The 26,513-nt window shown below is 34.8% G+C and overlaps 1 protein-coding gene across 1 annotated transcript; it reads right to left on the minus strand.

Annotated features, from left to right (window-relative positions):
- Positions 1–2,554: 2,554 nt before the first annotated feature.
- Positions 2,555–21,420, minus strand: ALB (albumin). Its single transcript, XM_023198518.2, has 15 exons — positions 21,253–21,420; positions 20,493–20,550; positions 19,110–19,242; positions 16,415–16,626; positions 15,745–15,877; positions 14,783–14,880; positions 13,062–13,191; positions 11,555–11,769; positions 10,005–10,137; positions 8,812–8,909; positions 7,474–7,612; positions 6,490–6,713; positions 5,154–5,286; positions 4,472–4,539; positions 2,555–2,720 (listed from the first exon to the last, which is right to left on the minus strand). Exons 1-14 carry the CDS (start codon positions 21,329–21,331, stop codon positions 4,498–4,500), a joined length of 1,827 nt encoding a protein of 608 aa, XP_023054286.1. The 5' UTR covers positions 21,332–21,420; the 3' UTR covers positions 2,555–2,720; positions 4,472–4,497.
- Positions 21,421–26,513: the final 5,093 nt, after the last annotated feature.

Genomic DNA, 26,513 nt, shown 5'->3' on the forward strand with positions numbered 1-26,513 from the left:
AGCACCACACTTAAAATGAAATTATTAATCAGTGTTACTGAGAACAAGTTGTGGAATAGCATGTACAGTATGAAACAAATTTGATATAAACTTTAAAAACACAAATTAATAAGGCTAAAATGACTAAGTATGTGGATTAATAGACAAAGATCTAATAGGCCTGTAAATTCATAGACAAAGGTTTGATAGACTTGTAAATTTTTAGACAAAGGTATGATATGAGTTACCTCTGGGAACAGGAAAAAGAGGCCCAGAATGATATTTTAGTGTTTTACAAGAAACGTTCACCCTCCAACTCCTCCAGCTCATCATTTCAGTAGATCTTCATCACTCCTTACTGTATGTTTCTCCAGGCTTTCTAATTCCCTCTTCCAATAAGGCTTCTCCAAACTTCTTACACTCTTTGGGTGTTGTTATTCTAAACTGTCTTAAATTTCTTCTAAGATCATTTTTTCCCCCAATTCTGTCAACCTCACTTATCATCATCTCTATCTCCTTTGTTCCTAAAATTTCTTATAGTGTCTGAATAGTAAAGAAAAGCCATGTTTTACTTTTTTGGCATATAATAAGTATTTAATAAATTTAACACCTACAGGACAAATGGCCCTGAAAATGCTATTGAGTGATGGTATAACATTGCACCATATGGGTGTTTCGTAATATTACCAGCTATTTTTTTTTAATTTTTTTAATTTACATAGGTTATTGGGGAAGAGGTGGTATTTAGTTACATGAGTAAGTTCTTTAGTGGTGATTTGTGACATTTTGGTGCACCCATCACCCGAGCAGTATACACTGTACCATGTTTGTAGTCTTTTATCTCTCATCCCCTTTCCACCCTTCCCCCTGAGTCCCCAGAGTCCATCATGTCATTCTTATGCCTTTGCATCTCATAGCTTAGCTCCCACTTATGAGTGAGAACATATAATGTTTGGTTTTCCATTCATTAGTTACTTCACTTAGAATAATAGTCTCCAGTCTCATCCAGGTCGCTGCAAATGTCATTAATTCATTCCTTTTTATGGCTGAGTAGTATTCCATTGTGGTATGGATATATATATAGATATATATATAACACTATGTATAGATATATATATATCACATATATACATGTGATATATATAAAACTGTGATATATATATGTGTATGTGTATATATATATATATCACTGTTTCTTTATCCACTCGTTGATTGATGGGCATTTGGGTTGGTTCCACATTTTTGCAATTACAAATTGTGCTGCTATAAACATCTGTGTGCAAGCATCTTTTTTGTATAATGACTTAATTTCCTCTGGGTAGATACCCAGTAGTGGGATTATTGAATCAAATGGTAGTTTTATTTCAGTTCTTTGAGGAATCTTCACACTGTTTTCCATAGTAATTGTATCAGTTTACATTCCCACCATCAGACTAGAAGTGTTCCCTGTTCATTGCATCCATGCCAACATCTACTATTTTTTTATTTTTTTCTTTATTATGGCCATGCTTGCAGAGGTAAGGTGGTATCACATTGTGGTTTTGATTTGCATTTCTCTGATTATTAGTGATGATGAGCATTTTTTCATGTTTGTTTTCAATTTGTATATCTTCTTTTGAGAATTGTCTATTCATGTCCTTAGCCCACTTTTTGATGGGATTATTTTTTCTTGTTGATTTGTTTGAGTTCATTGTAGAGTCTGGATATTAGTCCTTTGTCAGAAGTATAGATTGTGAAGATTTTTTTTCTCACTCTGTGGGTTGTCTGTTTACTCAGCTGTTTCTTTTGCCATGCAAAAGCTCTTTAATTTAATGAAGTCCAGGCGATTTATCTTTGTTTTTATTGCATTTGCTTTGGGTTCTTGGCCATGAAATCCTTGCCTAAGCCCATATCTAGAAGAGTTTTTCCAATGTTATCTTCTAGAATTTTTATAGTTTTAGGTCTTAGATTTAAGTTCCCTGTCCATCTTGAGTTGATTTTTGTATAAGGTGAGAGATGAGGATCTAGCTTCAGTCTCCTACATGTGCTTGCCAATCATCCTAGCACCATTTGTTGAAAAGGTTGTCCTTTCCCCACTTTTTGTTTTTGTTTGCTTTGTCTAAGATCAGTTGGCTGTAAGTATGTGGATTTATTTCTGGGTTCTCTATTCTGTTCCATTGGTCTATGTGCCTATTTTTATACCAGTACCTTGCTGTCTTGGTGACTGTGGCCTTATAGTGTAGTTTGAAATCAGGTAATTTGTTCTTTTTGCTTGGTCTTACTTTGGCTCTACAGACTCTTTTTTGATTCCATATGAATTTTATAATTGTTTTTTCTAAGGTAAAAGTCATGTTTTATATTCCTTACTTATACTTTTTGCTCTTTTATTCAGAATTATCATAATGTCAAAATATTATTTTGAATGTTCATAATCCATAACTTAGAAGAGTATTAATGTTTTATTTAATTAGCCCACAAGAACCTAGAAATCCTCTACTGAAGTGGAGTAAGAGAGAGCACTGGAACTTCCACAGAACATACAGAATTTTCAGGATAGCAACACACCTTTGAAAAATAACAGTGCTGGACCACTCTATTAGATTCTTTCCATTTTTTATTAATTGAAGCACAGAGAAAAGAGGCAAAATGATTAAAGGAATTTATGGTTTTTTAGACAGGGTGTTGGCTTTATACCAATGAAAAAGAAAAACAGATGAATAAGCTTTTGATCTTCATTTTATTTCTCTTGTTCTCATGGTAGGCTAGAAAACAAAAGGACAAATATGTCTTATTTGTAAAATGGCATGTGTTTTTCAAATCTATTAAAATAAATGCCAAATTACTTAGATCATCTTTCTGCAATAAGTGAAAACAAGTTAAGCCTGCCTTAGATTTATGGCTGCTGAATTTTCCTTCTGTGGGGGTAGGCAAGGGGACACACCAATAAATGTTGTTAAGTTCCTTTTTCATCATTGGTGAAAGGGAACACTATTGGTGCCATCAGACTCCTCAAGCTTCAAAGTCAGAGGCTTTTCATCATCACTCCTTGGACTTATTTACTCAACCCCTACTTCTCATCTAAGTTATTACAATCAAAAACATATCTTCTCTATTTTTTTTTTCTTTTTTTTTTTTTTTTTTGAGACAGAGTCTCGCTTTGTCTTCAGGCTGGAGTGCAGTGGTGCAATCTCGGCTCAATGCAACCTCTGCCTCCTGGGTTCAAGCGATTCTCCTCCTTCAGCCTCCTAAGTAGCTGGGCCTACAGGTGCGTGCCACCACGGCCGGCTAATTTTTGTATTTTTAGTAGAGACAGGGTTTCACCATGTTGGCCAGGATAGTCTAGATCTCTTCACCTCACGATCCACCTGCCTCGGCCTCCCCAAGACTGGGATTACAGGCATGAGCCACCGCGCCTGGCCAAAAACGTATCTTCTCAAAGTTAGAACCCTGTGAAGAAAATCTTTCCACTGAGCACCAAAACAAGTCACATTTTCACACAACCAAATTTGTGGAGATTCAAAGTTTGTTTCTTGCCTGAATGCATAATATGCAGGTATTATCACATGGGCAAAGAGGAAGTTAAATCATAGTAGTGGAATAGACATCACAGTCAAATTGGAAAATATGAAAATAATTCATATTTAAAAAGTAGTTGAAGCCAAGCGTGGTGGCTCACACCTGTAATCCCAGAACTTTTTGGGTGGGGCTGAGGTGGGAGGATTGCTTGAGCCCAGGAGTTTGAGACCAGCCTGGGCAACATAGAGATACCACCCCACCCCCCAATCTCTATTTTTTTTAAAGTAGTTGAATAACTTATTTTTAACAAAAACATGTTTTGTTGTTATTCTGTTTTTCAATTCTCCCAAAATATTATAAACAAAGTGGGTTAAACATGTTTATGTTCAAAGATCTACATTTTAAAGTGGGCCCTTTTGTCATAAGAAGATAAGTCCTATTAAAGTTCAGCATGTTGACAAATTGGAAATGTAATAGCAGATTGTTCACTATAAAGTTCACAGAAGGTAGATCCATCATATTCTCCAAAGGAAAGGATGAGTTGAACTATTAGGTTGAACCATGTGAAATCATTGATATTCAACTGTTTTTGCCCTATAAAGCGCTCTTTCATATGGTTCAGTCTAATCCCTAGAGTATTCTCCTGCTGAGCCATCACTTACTTGGATGGCTCTGTGTACCACATCATATAAGTCAAAATAGGACGATGGGCAACACTGAAACTTTGGTTTGAATTTTGAATTTTGACCCTTTGGAAAATTATTTAACCTATGCTTTGATGTTTATCTTCATTTTCTCATCTACAAAACAGAAATAATAGTGATTCCCAACTCAGTAACTATTTTGAGAATTTTAAAAGCTAATATGTACATATATAAATAGTTTAGAATAGTGGTTGGTGCTGGTCTGTATGACTCTTGGAAATGGTCAGTCAATCTTTGCTATTTTAATAATGACTATTATAGTTACTTTTTTAAAAAATTCAAAATATAGTTACCCGAGATGCTCTTAATTGTGATGTTTTTAGGCTAAGGCAGCTTGACTTGCAGCAACAAATTTTGGACCCTGAATACAAAGACATGACAGATGTTAGGAAAATATTAGCATTACTATTAGGATACAAAATTAACATTTATGAAGCCATTGACGATTGCAAAGTGATTTCATGTGCATCATATCCTTTAATTCCAATTTACTACTATAATCTCTGGACGGAAGCTCACGGACATAGTTGTCCCCAAAGGAATTAAAAAAAGATACTGTCAGGTCATAAGGGGCAATTTTAAGTGATTTAGACATTTGAATGTAAATTCTCCCACTAGCCTATAAAATCAACTAAACTACAAACCACCACTTTTCATGAAAATGTTTAAATAAATTAATGTTTTGATTTCATAATCAAAATATTTTAGGCCTTACAAATATTCCTATTAATATTCATAAGCATCACAAATTTGGAAACAGAACAGGCATTATAAACATTTAATAGTATGGCACAATAGAGCAGGAGATAAAAACAAAGTGCTATTTTATTCATTTTGTAAGACAATTGTTTGCAAAATAAGATCCCTGTCCCACATGTACAAAGTCTCCTTTGATATATAAATCCCTAAGCTGTAGCCTAACCAAACATGCAAAAATGAATACTGGACATATTAAAATGAAGAAAACTGTAGTACCTCCTCGGCAAAGCAGGCCTCCTTATCGTCAGCCTTGCAGCACTTCTCTACAAAAGCTACGAAATCCTCCATAACAGCTTTCAGTTGCTCTTTTGTTGCCTTAGGCTTGTGTTTCACGAGCTCAACAAGTGCACTGAGTTTGAATGGAAAAAAGAAAAAAAAAAAAAAAAAAACAGAAAAACATTACTCACATATAAGAAAAATGGAGATAGTAAGGATGGTAGTCCCATCATTTAAGATTATAAATTTTGGAGCCAGGTAACTCTGAGTAGTTTGGGGCTCAGGCATACCACTGTAAGTCTCAATATTCTCATCTGCATGATGAGGAAAATAAAATCCACCTTCATGGAGTTGGTGGGAAGATCAACTGAAATAATTTGTATAAACCACTCATCACATTATGTAGTGTCAACAAATCTCTTTTCAGTAAATCTCTGGAAAGAGTATGTCATTGCAATTATATATTATGCAGATTTTGGAAGTGCCACATTATGTCATATTGAGTTTTATAGCTATTTAAGAGCTAAAAATGATCCTTAAAAACATAATTATCTTGGACTTCATTTAAAATTTTTCTCATCTATAAAGATGAGAATCTTTATAGTTAGTCCTTAAACTTCGCTCCATTCAAAGCTAATAGTGGGGAGGCTATAGAAAATAAGGCTATCCAAACTCATGGGAGCTGCTGGTTCTCTTTCATTGACATCTGCAAAGACAACAATGCCAGGGTGAGATTTGTGTGGGCATGACAGGTTTTGCAGTATTACTCTTAAGCCTAGACCATGATTACAGCCCACAAGAGATAACAGCAACTTTCTATAGCTAAATTTCATGCAATTATAACCCCTGTGATAGCAATAGGGAGTTGAGCTTCAGGGCTTGCATTTCTAGATGCTTTTTAATCCAAGTCTCATTCTCAAAAGTCACAACTTGGGAGTTTGTTTCATATGTGGGTCCACCATAGCGCAAACTTAAAATAATTATTTACATCTAGAAATAAATTATCCCATGGTTCCTACTAACTAATTTGCCAAGTGCACAAATTTATCAGTTAATTGTTCATCTTTTTCTACTGAACATGGCCTAAGATGTTATTCTACTGTGGCTTTAATCCACAATATTACTCTGAATAATTTTAGCAATATTATAACAGAGGATTTTGTCTTTAAAAAGTTATTCATTTCATTCTGGGTACTTTTATCAGCATAATAAGGGCAACACTCCAATACTTTCCTCTAAGAAATATAATCACTACTTCAGGAAAATGTTGCTAATTTGAACTGACAGTTCTTGCTATGAAGACTACAAACACGTGCAGTAATGAAATACTCCTCACGTTTGTTTCTTGACTTGTTTCTCCTTCTCAGAAAGTGTGCACATATCTGCATGGAAGGTGAATGTTTCAGCATTAAATGCTTTGGGAACATATGCTTCATCGAGTTCCAGAGCAGAAAAGCATGGTCGCCTGTTGACCAAGGATTCCGTGCAGCATTTGGTGACTTTCTCACTTACTGGCGTTTTCTCATGCAACACACATAACCGGTTCAGGACCACGGACAGCTAAAGAACAGGCAGGACAGCAGAAATTCAAAAGAGGTGAAGCTGAAAATTTTCTACTAAAAATAAAAAAAATTAGCTGGGTATGGTGACACGTGCCTGTAGTCCCAGCTACTCGGGAGAGTGAGGCAGGAGAATCGCTTGAACCCAGGAGGCAGAGGTTGCAGTGAGCAGAGATGGCACCACTGCACTCCAGCCTGGGCAACAGAGCCAGACTCCATCTCAAAAAAATATATATATGTATTTATATATAATAAATATACATATTTATTATATAATATATATTATTTATATATTATATATTATTAATTAGTTTATATAACAATGTATTGCCTTAACATATTAATTAATATATAATTAACCATATACTTAATATATAATATTATTAATTATATTAAAAATAATATATAATAGTATGCAATATTATATATTATTAATAACTAAATATATATAATGTATTGGTAATATATAATAATATACACATTATATATTATTATATGTAATAAATCTATATACATATATACATTATATATTATTATATATAATAAATATATAAAATATATATAATCTAAAATATATATCTATATATATAATCTTTGGGACCCTGGCTGCCAATATCACAAATACACATGCATACATGTACACACACGCACACAAATATGCACACACACATTACTCCCTTCTGCTTCTGAGAGCTAGCATTATCGATATCTAAAGGTAAAATTTTTTCATTATTAATTTATTATATTTTTAAAAGACTCACATAGTCTTCTGCACAGGGCATTCTTTTTGCTTCAGGAAGTTTACAACATTTGCTGCCCACTTTTCCTAGGTTTCTTGCGACCTCTACAAGAGTTGGAGTTGACACTTGGGGTACTTTCTGGGTGTAACGAACTAATAGCCTGAAAAAAAGAAGTCCATGTGTTTTCAGCAAGGCAAGAAACTGTCTAGCATAGTAGATAAAACGGAGAACACTTGGCCGGAATTAACTAAGATGTTCCTATATTCCATTCATCATATTATCTCCATCTGCAGAGTAGTGGGTTAGTGGAAGGGAGAAAACTGTCTCCTGAACAACTAGTCAAACCTGGCTTTGAGTTCCACCTGTATTACTTGTATAATCTTGGGAAAGTGAGTTACCTACTTCAGTGACATTAATAAATTTATTAATTTCTTCTGTCAATAAAACCTGGAGAGAGCTTCATATATATCAGCATGTGCTAAACTTGAAAGATACAAGTAGAAAATGGAAGGAAATATATCTGACTCAATAAGGATAGTTCAAAGGTTAAATTAAAAGTAGTAAAGTATTATAACTAATCTGACATGGTACCTAATATATAATAATCATGTATTAAGAATGCCAGTCACCATTAAAAGTCAATGTATGACTGTAATCTACTTGAGGAAAGAAACTATGTCTTGTTCACTGTTATTATCCCTAAAACCAATAATCAGAAGAGCACTATGTGTATGAGCCACACAATAAATATCTACTGTATAATATATCTCTTCTTGTTTTTAACCTTCATAGATAAGGTTCTATTGAATTGGGACATTAGTCCACAAGCCATTCTGTCTCTGTCTCTTCCATGGAGGGAAATTCCACAGAAACACAAGGTTTAACCATCAAAGACTAGGTGCATCTCCCAAACAACCTGAATTTAATATCCAAATATGAATCTAAATTCATTCATTACATTTTATGTTCAGCTTACGTATTACTTTTTGAGTGGCTGCTATTCAAGGCCTACTAAGGCCTACTACTTCCTGCTCTACAAAATATTGCCATGTTCTATTTGCCCATTAACTAGTTCTTAACCTTCAAGGGACATCCTCAGTTCGATATACCAAGATTTCGTATTTACTCTCCCAGTCTACATACTTCCAGTCTTAAGAGAACAATTTTTAGACTACATTCAAATATAGGCCTCTCTACCCCATCAACTATTTTATCTCTCCTCTCCTATCTTTCTTGAGACAGAGTGACTAGAAATATGTAACGTATTTTCATTCTTAGAAGTTTTATGCTAGGTGGCTCATATATTAAGTCTTAAATAATTACAAATTGATCAAAAATCAGTCAATAAAAATTACTTACGCATTCTGGAATTTGTATTCTCCAAGTTGCTCAAAAAGTTCACAATTTTGTTTGACTAAATTCTGAGGCTCTTCCACAAGAGGTTGAAATTCATCAAACTGAAACATAGAAGAATTGTGTTGACAGTATTATGCCTGAGGATCAGATGCAGGTTGTTTTTCACCCCTCTGGTCAGAATGATATCCTTTCTCCTTTCTACTCAAAGCCACACAAACAGATGAATATCAATGCCACTCTGTCACATTACATTCAAACGATTTATTTGGTGAGCTTGCATCATGTAAGTGGCTAAGAATATTCAGGCTCTGGAGTTCAATGACCAGTATTTGAGCCAAGTTATCTAACTCATTCTTCAATTGTGCAATTTTACTTAGCATCTCCACATTTCAGAATCCTATCCCTAAAAGAGGGCAAAGATGGTACTCATCTCATAGAGCTGCTCTGTAAACCAGTTAAGCTGATAAAATTAAACAGTGCCTTGCGTGTAATAAAAGTTTAATAAGTTATGGCTATGATTATACATATTATTATTATTATTTGTTCACCTTTCTAGTTAGATTCTGGGCTCTCCAAAATGAGAGATTTTACCTTGGTCATTGGTCATGCATGGTGCCTGGCATATAGTAGCTTCTTGATAGAGGAAAAAATGAGTTTCCTCTGATTCTGAATAGTTTGGAAACTGGCACATATGCTAGTGGGAACCCTAAAAGTCCTCCAGAACAGATTTCCTCTCCTAACTTAATTTCCTGTAGAAATACTCCTAAACATTCTCAAAAAGATTTGAAAATCTTCTGAAGGGACAGGTTCTATAATTTGCCTGAAAATACTAATTCTAGTACTTGATTAGTCCTGGGATCAGGTTAACTCACTTTACATCTAAGTTAAATATCTTCCAATTAACAGTTAAATTTACTTTAAGTTATTTTGTTCTCAGGATTGTGAAAAAGAGAAAAAAAAGATCAAAATTTCACAGAGATTGCTCTACTCAGATCTTTCTATTCTAGATTAGTCTAAATTTTGTTAATCATTCTAAGGCTACTTTTTCTATCATGTTTAAGATTGCAGAATTGAAACCATCTCAAGAAAACATCCAAATTGCACTGTATATCATTTTACATTCTTGCATTATTTTTCTTTCTCATTATTGGAATCATCAGTCAAAGAGCAACATTTTTTCCCAACAATAAACCTACCACTTTGGCATAGCATTCATGAGGATCTGCAGTGGCACAGCACTTCTCTAGAGTGGCTTCGTATGCCTTGGCAAGTCTCAGCAGCAGCATGACAGAGTAATCAGGATGCCTTCTTGCATATTCATACAAAAACCTAATTAAGATGAAAATAAAATAGACTTTGTTGGACAAATGAGCACCAAAAAAAATCACAAAGCTAACCTCAAAAATAACTCATATTCCAAAAGTCTTAATTTGACTAAACCCCATGCAGTAAAGCTTAGTAGGTAAGGACTTGTGGTCCAGAGTTAAAGTTACCAAGGCTCAATTCCTAGCTTTGCCACTTATATTACTGCATCACCTTAGGCAACTTATTTTAATGATCAGAGCCTTCATCTCCTTCTCGGTAGAATGGAGATAACAAGATAACAATAGTATTTGTCGGCTGGGCGCTGTGGTTCACACTTGTAGTCCCAGCACTTCAGGAGGCTGAGGCAGGCAAATCACCTGATGTCAGGAGTTTTAGACCAGCCTGACCAGCATGGTGAAACCCTGTCTCTACTAAAAATACAAAATTAGCTAGGCATGGTGGTGTGCGCCTGTAATCCTAGCTACTCGGGAGGCTGAGGCAGGAGAATCGCTTGAGCCTGGGAGGTGGAGGTTGCGGTGAGCCAAGATGGTGCCATTGCACTCCAGCCTGGGCAACAAGAGGAAAACTGTGTCTCAAAAAAAAAAAAAAAAAAGTTATCTGTTCCAGAAGGTGGATTATGAGAACTATATGACATAATCTACACAAAGCACACACTGCTTGGCACATATGAAGTCTTTGATGAATGATACCTGTTATTTTTGTTAATATTTTGTTTGATTTAAGCTACATCTCAAAAGGATTTTGATAGATGGGTAGAGATATGTTCTTAAAATACTCTGTTTCTTCTCTGTATGAGTGAAATCTTGTAAGGTACATAATTTTATGAAATATTATTTAGTGCATAGGATGTTATCATAATCCAATAACAAAAATGCAAACTTTATCACCATACTTTCTGACAATATATAAACATTTATTTTGTAATTGAGTTGTATACCATATTGCCATTATACTGAACTTATGGTCTTTTCACCAAATATAAAGCACCTGGTGTCAGACTCTATATTTCTTTTTATACTTCTTTGCTACCATTTCATAGATTAGATAGATAGACTAGATTAGATTAGATTAGTTAGATAGACAGGCAATACATAGTCACACACATATTATAGATATTCAAGAAATACACCTGGAATGAATGAATGAAGTATACATAATTTATATATACCCTAGAGGTATTTTCATAAATATCCGTAAGGAGTAAGGAATGTTGAGCTTTTGCCATGAGCATATATTATTTTACAATAATGTATTTGACTAATTAACTATTTCAAAAATTGTTAAAGGCTGGGAAAGGGAAGGATGAAGAAACATTTTGGGCAGCAGGGAAATTGTAGCAATTCCACAGAAAAGCCTAGACTACCTCCTAAGTTGTGAGGTCATACCAAAGCTATAAAAGAATAATTTCTTATCTACTTACATGCCCAGGAAGACATCCTTTGCCTCAGCATAGTTTTTGCAAACTTCCTTACTCTCAACAAAATCAGCAGCTAATGAAGGCAAGTCAGCAGGCATCTCATCATTTTCCACTTCGGCAAGGCAGTGGGATTTTTCCAACAGAGGTTTTTCACAGCATTCCTTCAGTTTACTGGAGACTGAATCTTGATGTTCACACATATACTTGGCAAGGTCCGCCTATAAGTAAGTTGGTGGAAATTGTTCAACACGAATTGACATTGCTATACTTTCTCCTCAGACCTTTATTAAATTGGCAGAACATATTCATTGTATTCTAAGACCATACACATGTGCCTTCTATGAACATACTCTGTTTGCTCCTAAACCTGGAGATGTAGATAGGACTACAAAAACATTCTCACTTGATTAAAATAGACTGATCAGTAGCAGGTGTTCAGCTCAGTTATTTATTAATTTTATGTTTCTACTGTTACGGCATTTAAGTTTTTTTCATTAAAACTCAATGCTGTTTTTCCAAATAATCCCCCCAAAATTAAGTGCAGGCCTTTTGAAACCAAACAACCAAATAAAATATGGAAGATTTTTTAAAAATGAGTCAAGATCATAGTCATAGTCCCTGCTTACATACATAAAATAGCTGCCTTAAATTTTTCAGAAAGTGCCATGAGAGATTAGGATTCTAGTATTTGCCCACAAGTTTAATCTTGAAGAAAGGGAGAAAGAAAATATTATAAGTTTGGAAAAAAGAGATATCATTCCAAATATTTGCATGTCTAACAAAGACAGTTAATTAAGGGAAGGAATATAGAGAAGAAAAATACGCCATTTCCAAAAATCTCTTCAAGTAGTGACCTTCTCCAAGTCCACCTACCTCCCTCAAAAAATCTTCTTAGGCCGAGTACGATGGCTCATGCCTGTAATCCCAGGACTTTGGGAGGCCGAGGCGGTGGATCACCTGAGGTCAGGAGTTCGAGATCAGCCTGGACAACATGGTGAAACCCCGCTTCTACTAAAATACAAAATTAGCCAGGCATGGTGGCGCATGCATGTAATCCCAGCTACTTGGGAGGCTGAGGCATGAGAATCACTTGAACCCAGGAGGCAGAGGTTGTGCTGAGCCACGATCACACCATTGCACTCCAGCCTGGGCAACAAGAGTGAAACTCTGTCTCAAGAAAAGAAAAAAAAATCTTCTTAGACATCTACCTTGCAGATGTTCTACCAAGTAGAACCTTGTAACTGCTCTACTTCAGTTTAAGCCTTTATTTACAATTAGAGCATGAGTGAAAGGAGTTACAAATCAGTGAATGGGTTTATCAGGTAATTGATAGCCAGGTTAAAAACAGGAAGGTATCACCACCATAGGCAGGGAAAGATTGAAGATAGGGCAGACAAAAGCACAGAAGACAATCTCAACCCACTGTCAGCTATCACTAATGATACCAAACGCATCCATTCTACCAACTTGAGCTTGCAAGCTACCAAAGAGCATATCGATGACTCTTTACCCTGTCATCAGCACATTCAAGCAGATCTCCATGGCAGCATTCCTTGTGGACTTTGGTAAGATCTGTCACTAACTTGGAAACTTCTGCAAAGTCAGCTTTGGGAAATTTCTGGCTCAGGCGAGCTACTGCCCTAAAAAGAAAATCACCAATCAAAATGATACTATCATGCAATATTTTATATGAAAGCACTAGGCAAATACTATTTCTCAAATGAAAATTCAAAATGAACATACAGAAATAATTTTTAAAATTCATTAGTTCTAGTTCTGAACCAAACGGTAATCATTTTTCCTTAGGGCAGAATCATCCACTTAAGAGTGTGTGTGGTGGGTAGAAATCTAGTTAGTCATAAAAGCAGAAATAAAAAAGGAACTCTAAAAGGGGTAACAGGCTGAGAAGCATCAGGTTTGGTGTCCAGATGTGACTTCCAGCTCTGGCTTTATCACTTGTTAGCAGCAGGACTTGTTAGCAGAGGGCTCAGCCTCTCTGAGCTTTAGCCTCTGCAGTGCCATGACAACATGCTAAATTGAAGAATTCTTTTGAGGATTAAATTAGATAATACATACAAAAGCATTTTATAATCTAGGAACTACTACATAAACTACAATTATCTTTTTTCTCAATTGAAATACATTCTTTCTGACTTCTAAAGATCTCTTAGAAAAGAAATCCTATAACTTCTACAGAATGAGGGAGTTTTTATTGATCGTACTTATAAAAAAAAAAAAAGATCCAGCACCATCTTCAAACTCTATGACAAGATGTAAACGTCTAATTTTCTTCATTCTCTAGTCATTTCACAGTTGCCAAAATCGGGTAAAGAAGACTTCTTTCCCAAAAATCAATCATAGCCTGTTTATCTGTGTATAATTTTATGTTGGGGTTGTTTTGTTTATAAATTTGGTTGATTTTGGTGGTGTAGATGGTAGGAATGATGAGCAAATACAGTTCAATTGACAGTTTCTAGACAGCATGCATAATGTCTGTTATTTTCATTTTATCCCCTGTTGTGTTGATTTGCTGTTGACTAACAGGTAAGGAGTGAGGGTGAGGGGGCAGCTAGTATTTTTCTTGACATGGCTATTAAAATATGCTCCCAGAACCAACTAAGTGATATGAAAACAGAGGCTCAGGCAAAAACATGAGATGAAGATCAGAGCTGGAGTTATGCAAAAATAATAAGTAACTTCAGCTTAGTTGGTGACTGAATTTAACTATAAGACATAAAAGGACAAGCAAATAGTTTTAGATGATTGGGGAGGAAGATAAAATTAAATAAAGGGATTATATATGTTGTATACTTGTATCAAAATATCTCATATACCCCGTAAATATGTATACCTAGTATGTATACACAAAAATTAAAAATAACTTTAAAAAATGAAATAAAGAACCATGCCTACAGCTCTATAAAAATAATGAACCATTAGAATAAGAGTCCAAGTTTTCATAAATAAATAGAATTTAAATATCTGTCCCCTTTTTTTAGGACAAAAAGGACAGTATCCTCTAAATTACTTGACTATTTAGAAAAGATTAAAAATAATGTCAAATTGTCATTGATATTTGATTTTTACCTCTATTAGAGTTTTACCTTTTAGACAACCAAAGAAATGTATTTGACAGCACTTTGCAAAATGCATAAAAATGTACAATTTTGTCACTGAAGCATTATCATTTACATCATTATAAAGATGCTAACTATGTTCAAAAATATTTACCATGCTTTGAAAGCTCTGTCTCCGAATTTTTGGAGACTGGCACACTTGAGTCTCTGTTTGGCAGACGAAGCCTTCCCTTCATCCCGAAGTTCATCAAGCTACAAAAAGGAATAATTTGGTGAAAATTAGAAGACAAATTCTACATAAAACACCCCTCCATAAGCTCAGATGAAACTGCCAAATTAAATTTTGAAGACATAATTTATGCCTAAATTCCCAAGTACTCCTTTCGGTGAATAACGATTTTGCTCTGTAAGAAAAGGAAAGATCATTGGATCTTTCTGGTCATAGCGGAATTCCCTACGCAGTTAGATTGGATCATTCTGGTCATAGTGGAATTCCCTACGCAGTTAGAAACCAACTGGAAACATTGTCAGGGAAAAGAGTCTTAAAAGTGGGAGAAAAGTCAGAGAAAGAGTATGCTAATATCCCAGGGACTGCAATTTTGCTAATTTTTAAATTTTGTATATAATTCATTTCAGTCTCTCCTCCACCGACACCAGTAAACTCCTCAGAAAAGAAAATAAAGCATTCCATAATACATATTTATGGAATGAATGCATGAACTCAGGGCTCTAGATGTAGTAAAAGTCTCTACTTTGAATTCCCTCCCTAATAAAAATGATCATGAAAAGACAAACAAGAACTGTGGCCCCTTGCTGTGCAATTTGACAAATAAGTTTCAGTATTTCATTATAGTGATCACTGCCATAAAAACTGGTGAAATGTTTAAACATATGCACAGTGACTACTTCTGTCAGATCATCATTGGCAAATCTTAAAAGAAGAAATGAGAGTGTAGGCCTTCAAAGATGAAAGATTTTCAAGAGAGATAAGAGGAAGGCTTTTTTGGCCATGTCAGGAAGTTTATATCAGACACTCAGTTTCCCGAAATCTAGCCACAAAATGGACAAAATCAGGTTGGATTATGAACTCCTTTTTTCTCTTCTTTCACACAATACCTTTGGAAAGAGGCAGGCAGCTTTATCAGCAGCTTGGCAACATTCTGTAAAAGCAGCTTTATACCTTGCAGCAAAGAAAAGGAGTTCTGGGGCATAAAAGTAAGGATGTCTTCTGGCAACTTCATATAAGTATCTAAATTTTGAAAAAGAAAAACAGTCACTTTTCTATTGCAGACAGTATTACAGAAATAATTGTAATTGACATTCTCCCCAGAACCTCCAAAATCCAAATATATCTAATTAACCAGTTAAGCTCAATTTGCACATGATGGTCTTGTCTTTGACATTCTTTAAGTTTGTGGAAAAAAGGGTTAAGTTTGTGTGTGCATGTGTGTGTGTGTGTGTGCGCCTAAATGGTTAAATTTTGGCAATATAATGTTGCTGACTAAAACGAAATCAATGACAACTATATATACATATCTTCATAATACATTAAATATGTCGATCTTAAATTTTTCAGAAAGATTGTATCCTGTTTTGATAAACTTTAAAATATCTTTGATCATATTTTTTGCTGTGTAGAATTTTGGGGTATCAAATACTACTTACCTAAAAAATCATCATAACAAAACTTCCAAGTCTTAATGTTGAAAATATTTTTGTTACGGTAATTTTTATAGAGTGTTGGCCTATGGAGTTGCTCCATGCTTTTTAACATCCGATTACTTACTTTTTCAAAAATGTCACTTCATTGTCATGAAAGGCAGTGCACATCACATCAGCCTCTGGTCTCATCAATGGAGGGAGGTTTGGATTGTCATCTTTGTGTTGCAGGAAGCATTCATTTCTCTCAGGTTCTTGTTTTGCACAGCAGTCAGCCATTTCACCATAGGTTTCACGAAGAGTTGCGACTGTGCATAATTTGTCTCCAAACAGAGTATGCTAAATGGAAGAAAGCAGGTTTTAGTTGCTGTACAATATCTTTTTTCTTTATAGCCAAAGAACAGTAGAAAGGATTTAATATACTGGTTAAGCTTGGTGAGGAAATTATTTAAAAATTCACTTCTCCTCCCAACCCATGTTTAGAGTTTCCGATGATTTAACCATCTCTATATAATTTTCATAAGAATTAACTGTCACACTATAACTATGGTGAATAAAACAGGGCAAAAAGACAGTCAATAGCTTTAAGGGAAGTTATATGACTCCTATTTCAAAACCTAAAACTAAAGGGTAAGAGCAATCATTGTAACAGAAATGAAGGGAAAATAAGCTTCTAAGCAGCATGTGAATTCACCTAGGGCAGAAAAACATTCAGATAGTTTCTCATTTCATCTGCCCCCTTTCTAGAGGGCCATTTTTTAGTATATGCTGTTGAAAACTGAGGAGTAACACAATCTATCATATATTAAGTGACTATTAAGATGTAGACATTTTTCTTCTAGAAATGTTATCTAAAATCACTTTCCAATAAATGAGTCCTTTCTTTATCTCTAATTTTTATTATGAAAGTAACTGTAACCCCAGGGAAAATATACTACTCTAGACAGAATTTATCAATTTTTTTACGTATTTTTAAGAATTCTTATGCAGCGCCATAGTATTGTGTAAAGTTAAAGTCCTGACTCTGCTATGAGGAAGAGGTACATAATAAGAAGGGGAAAGGCGGCCGGGCGCGGTGGCTCAAGCCTGTAATCCCAGCACTTTGGGAGGCCAAGACGGGCGGATCACGAGGTCAGGAGATCGAGACCATCCTGGCTAACACGGTGAAACCCCGTCTCTACTAAAAAATACAAAAAAACTAGCCGGGCGAGGTGGCGGGCGCCTGTAGTCCCAGCTCCTCGGGAGGCTGAGGCAGGAGAATGGCGTAAAACCCGGGAGGCGGAGCTTGCAGTGAGCTGAGATCCGGCCACTGCACTCCAGTCCGGGCGACAGAGCGAGACTCCGCCTCAAAAAAAAAAAAAAAAAAAAGAAGGGGAAAGGCTCCAGTGATAAAAACTCACCTTGCCCACAAGAAGTATATATAGATTGAGTGGTAAGAGAAAGATAAACCTGTTCTTGTTTTGAAGATTGATCTGGAAATACTAAAAATTTAAAGTTCTTCAACATGACTAAGTATTCTGCTTTTTTATTATATGTAAAAATACAAAGATATCTAAAATGAGGAATATATAGCTGTATTATTATTCCACCCAGGTAACAAAATTAGCATAGAAATCAGTTGGTGTTTTCTGATGATAAAAACTATGCTATCATCTCTAACAGATAGTAGCTCTCCTGTGTTCATTGCCACACTATTCATAATAGTCAAGATGTAGAAAACCAACATAAATGTCCATCAACACATTACTAGATAAAGAAAATGTGGTACACACATGCACTGGAATATTATTTAGTCTTGAAAAGAAGGAAATTCTGCAATAGGCAACAACATGGTTGGACTTTGAATGCATTGTGCTAAGGGAAATAAGTCAGTCACAAAAAGATAAACAGTACATGATATCACTTATATGAGGTAGCTAAAATAGTCAAACTTATAGAATCAAAGAGTATAATTATGGTTTCCAGTGGCTGGGGGAGGAGAAAATGAGGGGTTACTAATCAATGGACACAAAGTTTTAATAAAGTAAGATGAGGAAGCTGTACAACAGTGTACCCATAGTTAACAATAACAGATGGTACACTTAAAAATATAAGGGGGTAGGCCGGGCGCGGTGGCTCAAGCCTGTAATCCCAGCACTTTGGGAGGCCGAGACAGGTGGATCACGAGGTCAGGAGATAGAGACCATACTGGCTAACACGGTGAAACCCCGTCTCTACTAAAAAAAATACAAAAAACTAGCCAGGCGAAGTGGCGGGCGCCTGTAGTCCCAGATACTCGGGAGGCTGAGGCAGGAGAATGGCTTAAACCCGGGAGGCGGAGCTTGCAGTGAGCTGAGATCCGGCCACTGCACTCCAGACTGGGCGACAGAGTGAGACTCTGTCTCAAAAAAAAAAAAAAAAAAAAAAAAAGTCCTAAAAATATAAGGGGGTAGATCTCACATTAAGGGTTCTTACCGTAATAACATAAGATAAATAAATAAATAATACATGCTATCATATCCCTATTAGCCTCTACAAAAGGAAACCAAACCTCAAATTTTAAAAAGAGGTGTTTACAAATGACAAATTGCCATTTAAATACACCATGACTGTTGTGTTTGGTCTCAATAAAGAAATGATTTTAAAACTGTGGGCATAGCTAAAGCATCTCTATCCCAAAAGAAACAATGGTTTTTCAGTCTATGAGCAACTTTTGAGTGTTTCTTACAAATCGGGACGTTTAATAATCATTGAGAAAACAAACAAACAAAAACAAATTCCTTTGAAATGCTTGGGATTACTTCAAACAGCAGGAAGAATCTCCAAAATTAGAATGTACTTACAAGTGATTTGTCACAATTTTCAGCTGACTCATCAGCAACACATGTTTTTGCAAATTCAGTTACTTCATTCACTAATTTTACATGCTCTTCAAATGGACACTGCTGAAGATACTGAGAAAAAGCAACCAGCACCCTGAAACAAAGGATGTAGAAAAATGTAGTATAATAAAACTTTAATATGTAACAGGTTGCTAAGCTAGAGAACAAATCAAATGGACACTGCTTAAAATACTGAGCAAAGGCAACCACCACCCTGAAACAAAGGATGTAGAAAAATGTAGTATAATAAAACTTTAATATGTAACAGATTGCTATGCTAGAGAACAAATCATGTATAGGTATACGTTCTATCTTTTATACATCTTCTTCACCATTATCCAGAAAGCTTATTCATATCAGGTATGATCTGAGGCCTAGATAGGCATGTGTGGCTTCCTAGGCAAAGAGGATAGTAGTTCCCTGATGTTTATATGCATGTGTGTGTCAGTAGATGCACACACATAGATCAGGCAAGCAAATTGTATGCTAAATAGATCTAATTGTCAAGACTAGGCATTTTAAAAATCCTTAGAATTACTTAAAACTAAAACAAATCCCACAATTTTCCTTTTTTGAGACAAGATCTCACTCTGTCACCCAGGCTGGAGTGCAGTGGCACAATCGTGGCTCACTGTAGCCTTGACCCCTCAGATCCAGGCGATCCTTCTACCTCAGCCTCCCAGGTAGCTAGGATTACAGGCATGTGCCACCATGCCTGGCTAATTTCTTTTTTCAGAGACTTGCCCGGGCTGGTCTTGAACTCCTGGGCTCAAACAATCCTCCTGCATCAGCCTTCCAAAGTGCTGGGATTACAGGTGTGAACCACCGCACCTGATCCCCACACATCTCTTTAATTAGCCTGTAGGATTAGGTAGGCTTTTTAAAAATAAACTATTTTCTCATTTTTTACTAGATTAAAAAATATTTAAATATTCCCAACTCAGCACAGGAGTGTTTGCTATGTAAAGAAGATTTAGTGGGTAAGCCACCAAAGGAAACCTATATTAAAGTCCTTTCCACCAAGCAAGTTCCAGAGCTGTACTGTCCAATACAGTAGCCATTAGGCACATGTCACTATATACATTCAAATTAACTAAATTAAATACAATTTAAGTTTTTGTTTCTCAGTTGCACTTGTCATATTTGAAGTACTCAATAGCCGTGTGACCAGTGACTACCTTATTGGATTGTCCAGATACAGAATAGCTTCCTCAATGCAGAAAACTCTACTAGACAGCACTGTTTTAGAATCTGAACCCTGATGACAAGGAAATAGAAGCATTTTAGAATAATAAACAACACTGTTAGAAACATTAAATTTGATTCGTCGGCATTTTAACTTACAAGCCTTTGAAATGTTCTTCTCCCAAATCTTTAAACCGATGGGCAACCTCACTCTTGTCTGGGCAAGGGGAGAAAAAAAATTGTTAAATACTGAAGAAAACAAGAAGTAATAATGTTACTTTTTATATTTCTTTCCATTTGACTTAGATTATGCATTTGTTTCAAAATATTGGGCTCTGATTCCTATGGAAAAAGTCAGGATAATGGTGAATTATTTCTTCTGCCTTTAAACAGAAGAATAATTCAATGACCAAGAATACTATTTTTAAAATTATTAAATATTTATAGCTTTATATTCAAACTTAGGTAATATCTAATACTCTTTTAGTGTATATGAATAGCAACTGAGAAGACAGATTAAAATGAAAGTAAATATAAATACAAGTTCTATTTATGAGATCAACAGCACAGGTTTTGTGATTTTTAAATAAAGCATAGTGCAATGGATAGGTCTTTGGGATAGTTATGCATTCAATCTTCAACTCTGTTCTGCGAAGTTTAAGTCACTCTAAGTTACTTTGCACTTTCCTTAGTGTGCAAAAGAAAATTACAGCCACTAAACAATTCTGACCTTTTATTTTAACTAGGATGTTTGAATTTTATTAATAAGATAACCTTGTAAGACTTCACAAATACAAAATACTATCCCATTTTAGAAATAAATGACAAAATAATTCTTTAAAGATGCAGAGTTTACTAAAACTTTATTTTACTAGGAAAATAGAATAAAAGTTGAACAATAGAAAACTGGATTTCTTACGTGCATCTCGACGAAACACACCCCTGGAATAAGCTGAGCTAAAGAGAAAGAGAAGGGAAATAAAGGTTACCCACTTCATTGTGCCAAAGGCTTGTGGGATTGACAGAAGAGAAAAGGTAGGACAAACGGAGGGAAATTAGCACTAATATACTTCTTCAACCAATAATTGTAGATTATTAACTAGACTCATCTTTGTATTTCATTGGCTCCCAACAGATTACAAAATTCATAATATTCCTGCCAAAAAAATTGTTTGACTAAATCCCTTGTGTATATTTACCATCTGGAACTGTTTTCTCTACAAGACCTTGTCAATGTATTAAAGTTGTGTAAAACATCTTATCAAATTTTACATAAGAGTTTAAATGATTTGTATCTTTTATTCATTACCATGGTCTTTAACTGTAATTTCCCATTTGAACGTTTTAGTTCTCGGTGTTTGCAATTTAGTTCTCAATGTTTAGTAATTTGTAACCAAACTAAATACTTTGCTTAGAAATAAGACATACTGAAAGAGTTAAGTCCCAAATTGCATCTATTGCTAATTCCAAGTGTGCTTTTATCTATAATGAAAAATTTACACACGAGTGCTCATGCATGCACACGCACCTATACATACATACATACATACATACATATTTTAGGGCTTCTGTGTCTTTTTTACTATTCTGAAGCCATTCTGTCTGAAAAAGCTGATGTTGCCTCAGATACAAACTAAGAAAAAGACATAGCAACAATAACAAGTAAGATAGGACTTAGAAATTCCATGTTCCCATTCCTGCTGTGGCCCACATGTGATTCAGGCCCTGAGATAGGCTATTTAGATTCAGTGTGGGTATATCACATGGGATCTTCAGTTAAGGAGAGATGGAGAGGAAAATGGACCCAAATGAGATGACGATTATCTTTGCCATAATATACAATGGGACAGGCTGACCCCAAATTCCCTGTAGGTTATGGGAATCCTTGACCTTCACCAGGCATAGGATTCTTTCCGTCCCTGTTTCATATTTAATTCTCTCTTTCAATAAGTAGAAAAATCACATGTTCTTCTATGTTGTTTTACATTTCAAAATAAATTTAATATTATGTCTAAAAACAAAGCAAGGGAAGAATAATTTTTTCAATGTTTCATAAATCTTCCTTCCCTACCTAAGGTTCTTATCTCTACCTTGGAAAAGCTATCCTACCTCTGCCCTTTCGCTCAAAATATGAAGAACTACTGAGCTCAACAAGTAGGAAAAACAACCTTCTCTGACACTACATAATAATAATTAGTACTAAGCCAGTTATTTTACTTAAATAACCAAGTCAGTCAAAACCAGCAGTCAAATTTCTCCATGGCACATAGAGGCACAGAGACTAACAAATAGTAGACTATTCTACTCAGTCTTATAATGAAAGAAAATTTTTTCTATTCAGTCTTACAATGAAAGAAATTATTTTCTATAATCTTATGTCATTTTATTTCTTCTTCAGAAATGGGTACTAATTAAATAATAAAGCATAGAAGAGGAAAAAATCAAAGTTAGATGGATGATAGATAGATATATAGATAGATAGGAAGATTTTTTTTAATGACTCAAGGGACTCCTGAAAGGAAATACCAGACTTGTCTTTCTGACTACAGATGAACAGACATAAAACAAGTGTGCCTATGGAATTATTTCCATTGAAGAAAAACAAGCATTTTTTTCTAAAGCCAGAAAAACCTACATCTGAAAATGAAAAAGAAACTATTCTGTCTTTCTAAATTAAGAAAATAATTATTTCTTGGATAAATTATGTCAACTTTAACTTCCTAGAAATTGTAGGCATTATTTATTAGAAGTCAGTAACCAATCCTAGGTTTTTCCTTATAGAAGTCAATGGGAAAGGCCTACCCAAACATAAAATCCTTACTGTTGAATATAATTGCTACTAATTGACAAATTCAGGCCTTTGTCACTCACGCATATACTTTGTGCATACTTTTTCATTTAACAAATGAAAAGAATAATATTAGTCCATCTAGTTTTCACTGCAATATTATATTGTAATATGTTGTTACATACAAAGAAACCTAAAAAAATCTCAAATTCATCATGACTGAATAGAAGCTTTGAATTGATTTTCCTATATCTAATGAAGAGCCCCAGCTTTAAGACAAAATTGATGAAAACTAAAAGAATCTTTTCTTACAGTACGAATAAGGCATATGTGCATCCTACTAAAAGATTAATAGATAGTATAGAAATTAAAATATTTAATTCTCAATGATATCTGCCTATCTGCATACTTAACATTAATGTTTCTTACTAAGAAATATTTGAACAATTGCACCTTCTGGATTTGCAAAGTAAAAATTTCTGCATTTTTCTCTGAAAACCTCTGGCATTAATTCTATATGAACATTCTATACTGAGAGAAATAAACCTACATAATTGTCAGTTATTTCTAAATTTCCTGTTCTTCAAACTTTGAAACTCTGTTTAGTCAGTCATCAATGGGCTCTGGCATGAGGGTAAATGCAAATATTTAGAGTAAGAGTTATAAATATGGTTTAGAGATTCTCTTTACTCGGTAAACAGAAAAATAGCCCCAACGATTTTTAAATGTTTTCTCATCTTTGTGGGAGAAGTTTAAAAATAGAGGGTAGTTAAGAAAAGTATTTTCTTTAGAAAGAAAAATAGTGCACTGATCATTCAGAAAAGAAAAAAAAAATACCTCAATTGAAATGTACATATACCTGGGATTTAAACCTAAGCCTTTAACCCATTTGTTCTTTGTTTTGCATTCACTTTGATGGGATGGAAAAGGCACAGGTTTTAGGTAGATGAAATATCTCTGAACTAGTCTCCCATTTTCTGGCCACTCTGTCACTTTAAATCTGCACCCTTCTGCTACCCTCAGGACTCCCGAAGCTTCTCACTGAGTCATTCACACCAGGTTTGCCCTCCATCTAACAATTCATTTAGTCCAGCTTTTATGCCGTCTCCCACTCTGATAGGTTATACTTCTGAGTCTCCTTCTCTTAAAGATAAAGGGAAACATATTCATGGAAATGTAACAATATCTAATATCCTCAATATTTTATCAGAGACTTTATATAAACAACCACTTCACCCAAAGTCATTCCAAAATACAGGAAATTTGGATTCATTTGGAGAGAAAATTGGGGACAGGAAAATCTTACCATTTTTCTACTATAAAATAAACATGTGCAGATCTTTCCTATCATGAAGAGCTTGCATTGCTTTCTACAAAATACGGAGGAGTGGAAAAGTGAAAGACTGTTAAGCATCAAACTAACCAATTGAAACATAATCAGTAATTTAACTTCTTATTCGCTTATGGAGATACATTTTTCCCCAAAAAAGTTAGAACAAAAGTGTATAAACTTATAAAGGTATTCATAATGCTAATAAAAGTGTATACACTTATGTAGATATTCTAATGCAAATAAAAAATTGGAATGTAATCCAAGCAATTGCTCCCTCATTTCCCTCCATAACCCATCCCCCCCAGATATTCACTTGAATTAGTGAGAAATATGGAATTGGCTGAAAATTTCATAGGGAATGAGGAGAAAAAAAGGTTAACATCATAAAAACCACCCCAGGTCACCATCTTTGGCTTGTCCAACCTTTTAAGTCCCTCTGCCCCCAAATCTCACATGATGAAAGAATCCCTCTCCTTGACTTTCCTCATGTTACACTGGGCCTCTTGAATTTATATACATTAGAATTTCCTAACCTTTTACTTTACATTCCTCAGTTCCTCTCTGTGTGGTTTAATTCAGCTCAGTGTCTGTTTCTAGCTGCAGAATTGGACATGCACATCTGCATATATCTCTATGCCATATGGGTCAAGTTGGACTAAATCATCTTTAAGGATCCTTCCACTTTGAACATTCTGCAATTCCATGTTTTCAATGTGACAGCCTTATCACATGAGAAAAGGACCTGACTGGTAGGAAAGAATGTATCAAGTTAGGCAATTAGGATTCAAGTTTGAGAGCCTGTTCATTCCTAAGCCTCACAATTACTCCTCAAGTATTATGCTCTAGCTAGTTCAGCTTAATATTTTTAAAGAATAAAAAGTTCATTTAAACTTATTTAAACTATATTAATGAGATTTTCTCATATCTTTTTATCAAGTTTTTCAAAGACAAGAAAAATATAGCTAATGTCTGCAATCCATGTTTATCCATTCTTAATAAATTAACAACTAATAGAATCTAAAAACATATAAATTGAAATTAATATAATCCTGTCTCATAAGGATAGCCACAGATGGAAATCAAACAGAAATGAGTGCACTTTGAGTCTATTCATATTCTATATTTTTTTCTTTTTTTTCTTTTTTTCTTTTTTTTTATTTTTTTATTTTTCTATTATACTTTAAGTTCTAGGGTACATGTGCATAACGTGCAGGTTTGTTACATATGTATACTTGTGCCATTGTTCACTTTTTCTCTAGAGAGAAATTCATCTCTAGCCTAATTATAATAAACTACATGATGTAAATGCTTTCAAAATAATTGCAAAATATTTTGGGGTATATAAGCATTGAATTGTTCAGTATTTGTTTTTCATTATGTAGATATTGAAAAGAATAACCCATCAACTCATCAGCACCCATCAATTCGTCATTTATATCAGGTATAACTCCCAATGCAATCCCTCCCCCTCCCCCCTCCCCATGATAGGCCCCGATGTGTGATGTTCCCCTTCCCGAGTCCAAGTGATCTCATTGTTCAGTTCCCACCTATGAGTGAGAACATGCGGTGTTTGGTTTTCTCTTCTTGTGATAGTTTGTTAAGAATGATGGTTTCCAGCTGCATCCATGTCCCTACAAAGGACGCAAACTCATCCTTTTTTATGGCTGCATAATATTCCATGGTGTATATGTGCCACATTTTCTTATTTTAATCATGAAATTCAAGAAACTTGTTACTTAAAAGAAGTTTAATTTAAAGTTACAAAATTGAACTTTATAAACCTTCTGTAAAACAACTAAGATTGTATAGCTAAAAGTCTCATGTTGAAATTTTAGTGGATAGAGTTTAGAATGTTTTTATTAAAAGCTATTTTTTCTCCTTGATGTCTTCTATAGCTTTAGACTTTGTGAGAGGTTTTGTAATCTTTTAGTGCCAGTTCTTAGCTAAAACTTTCTCAACCCGTAACCCAGCTGAAGCTTGGAATTTTAGCCTTGAAATTCTCATGAGTTTTCCAAGTAGCTATGTGTGCGCCGACATCAATAAATGAATGACTTCATCC

This window comes from Piliocolobus tephrosceles, chromosome 3 (assembly GCF_002776525.5).
Source record: "Piliocolobus tephrosceles isolate RC106 chromosome 3, ASM277652v3, whole genome shotgun sequence".
Taxonomy (NCBI): Eukaryota; Metazoa; Chordata; class Mammalia; order Primates; family Cercopithecidae; genus Piliocolobus; species Piliocolobus tephrosceles.

Coding starts and splice junctions, on each gene's coding strand:
- ALB (XM_023198518.2), bottom strand. CDS start 21,331: ATGAAGTGGGTAACCTTTATTTCCCTTCTCTTTCTCTTTAGCTCAGCT. Junction 19,243..20,492: donor GAAGAACATTTCAAAGGCTT/GTAAGTTAAAAT, acceptor CCTTTGTTTCAG/GGTGCTGGTTGCTTTTTCTC. Junction 11,770..13,061: donor TTGAATGTGCTGATGACAGG/GTAAAGAGTCAT, acceptor ACTTACTTATAG/GCGGACCTTGCCAAGTATAT.